Source organism: Vombatus ursinus, unplaced genomic scaffold (genome assembly GCF_900497805.2).
Source record: "Vombatus ursinus unplaced genomic scaffold, bare-nosed wombat genome assembly UNPS02014879.1, whole genome shotgun sequence".
NCBI lineage: Eukaryota > Metazoa > Chordata > Mammalia > Diprotodontia > Vombatidae > Vombatus > Vombatus ursinus.
The window spans coordinates 11,118-13,463 of NW_020954657.1; the positions used below are offsets into that span (position 1 = coordinate 11,118).

The 2,346-nt window shown below is 55.4% G+C and overlaps 1 protein-coding gene across 1 annotated transcript in view; it reads left to right on the forward strand.

The window, feature by feature from the left end:
- Nucleotides 1-2,089, forward strand: part of LOC114028339 (stromelysin-3-like) — a 12,183-nt gene extending 10,094 nt beyond the window's left edge. The window contains exon 11 of the mRNA XM_027842590.1: nt 123-2,089. Coding sequence (XP_027698391.1) covers nt 123-268 — 146 coding nt within the window. The 3' untranslated portion in view covers nt 269-2,089. The remainder of the gene's footprint in view (nt 1-122) is intronic.
- Nucleotides 2,090-2,346: the final 257 nt, after the last annotated feature.

The window sequence follows — 2,346 nt, forward strand, 5'->3', positions numbered from 1 at the left end:
TTTTGAGCCTTTGAGGAGGCTAGACTGTGCCAGATGCAAGCCTGGGAGGAGCAAGCTGAGTGCCCCTTGGGGTGCCAGGGTCCCATCCCGCTCACTGACCCTTCCCTCACCTTTCCTTCCAGGTTATGCCTACTTCCTCCATGGTCGCCAATACTGGAAGTTTGACCCAGTAAAAGTGAGAGTCTTGGAGGGCTTCCCACGCCTCATTGGCCAGGACTTCTTCAGCTGCGCTGGACCTGCCACCCTTCCCTACAATGCCTTCCTCTAAGCACTGGCCTTGGAGGCCCTGCATTCCCCAAAACCTTCTTTGGGAGCTGGCCTCCCATGGGGATGACCCTGAACCAGGCAGCACTATTTATTCAGGGATAGAAATGAAGGCTCTGGGATGAACTAACCGGGCTCAGGCTCCCCCATACCCTCAGCTGGAGGCAGTTGGCTGCCAGCTGGGCTTCCATGCAGGCCTAGGGAGTCTCGTAGCCTGAGAGTCCATGTGTTTGGAGGCAAAGAGACTCCAGGCCATGCTGGTTGTGGCTTACACTGTCAGGTCTGAACCCTGCCTTCTCTGTCATTGTCCAGATACGTCCTTTCAGAATCTCAGCTGGGATACCCTGCCCTCTAGGGACTCCTCATGGGTGTCAGTTCTCTTTGGATCCCCAGAACCTGCTCCACACTGGAGAGCTGCCTCTCTCCCTGGACTGACTGCTGTCCCCAGGGGGGCATCATGGAAGGCCATGGCCTTCCCCCAGAGTCTTTTGACATCCACTCTTCCAGGGAGTGTGGAATACATAATTTCTTTCTTCCCATCCACACCTTCCCACTCTGAAGCCTCTCCTTTGTCCCTAAGCTGTTTCTTCTGAATAGGGCACATCTACCCCAAGCCATGGATCCCAGTTGAGGTGGGCGAGCTCATCCCACCCACTGTCAGTGATCTCAGGAGGCAGGATGTGGCCCCTCGCCAGCTGGGGTGTCCCCTTGTTCTTGCGTGCTATCCACCTTTGGGCCTTACTGTAGGCCTGGGTTTTATTCGACCTCCTGCCCACCAGTGTGCCTTATAGTTGCCTGTACTTTCTAGCCCCTCCTGGCATCCCAGGCATCTTGGGACATTCCTGGTCAAATCTTGAAGACACATCCAGGCAGACAGTGGGCCTTTTGGCATTCTGCTCTCAGTCAGGCCCCTTTAGCAGGGAGTTGCTACCACCACCTGGCCTTCCCAGTTCCTCCTTTTCCTCCTTTCTTCCTGCTCCTTGTCCCAGCCTTCCTGGAAACCCCACTGACATGTCCCACTTCCCAGGATGCTGGACTGGCCCTTTGCGGGGGTGTTGGCTCACCCTTTTAATGGTAGGAGAGATGCCGGGCCAAACCCCCAGGAATGCCTCCCCTGTGTTTCCCCTCTAGTCTGACTCCCCCTCAGAGTCCCCATCCTCAGAAGGGAGGGAGGGGTTGTGGGCAGAAAGGGCAGCCCTTGTATCCAGTCTGGAGAAAGCAGGTTCCTGGGCTTTCATCCAATCTCCTGCATGCAAATACTGTCCTCTATCCTGAGGTATAAGGGTGTCTTCCTTCCCCAACCTCAACCTAGTGCTCACAGGCCTGCTTGAGGTATGGGCTCCAAGGGACAACAGTCCCCAGAGGCAGAGCTCAAGGCAAACCCCCTCCTCATGCCAAGGCTAGTCCTTGTAGGCTTACCTGGTCAGCATGGAAGAGCCAGCCCCTAAACTCATAAGAGTTCCCTTAAGTCTTGACATGCTCACAGGGCCTGGGCCTGATGCTTAAGAGGGCCAGGCCCAACAGGGCTGCCTCTAGGAGAAACCTGACTCTGCTCTCCCTCCCATTAGGCCCTCAGGGCCTGGAAAGGGGCAGCTGGGAGTCTGAGAAGGAAGTGTGTCCGGCTCAGACCTTGGGCCCCAGGGTAGATGGAGCCAGCTGTGGAGTGCCCTGGCTGGGTACCCTTCCACTATGGTGGGGTAGGCCTCAGGGGCCTCTCCTCTGCCCTCCCTGCCAAAGAAGTGCTAACTGTGTACAGTATGGATAGCGTCTTTTGTATCAGTGGGTCATCCACTCGACAATTAAACATGGCCTGTTTTCTATTGAACCTGTCTGGCCTCCTCCTTGGAAATTACCTGAGCTTCCTTTCTGGGTGGGTCTCTGCTGCCCTTCTCACTGATGACCCAGACCCAGAACACAATGGATTGCCTGCAGCCACACAATCAGTGCCAAGTTTGAAAGGGTGGGATTTGAACTCAGCTCCCTTCTGATGTTAGAAAAGGCAGGGGAACATTGGATAGAGGAAGGGCCTTGGAGTCTTGAGTTCAAATCATGCCTCAGACCTTTACTTAGTTGTATGGCCTC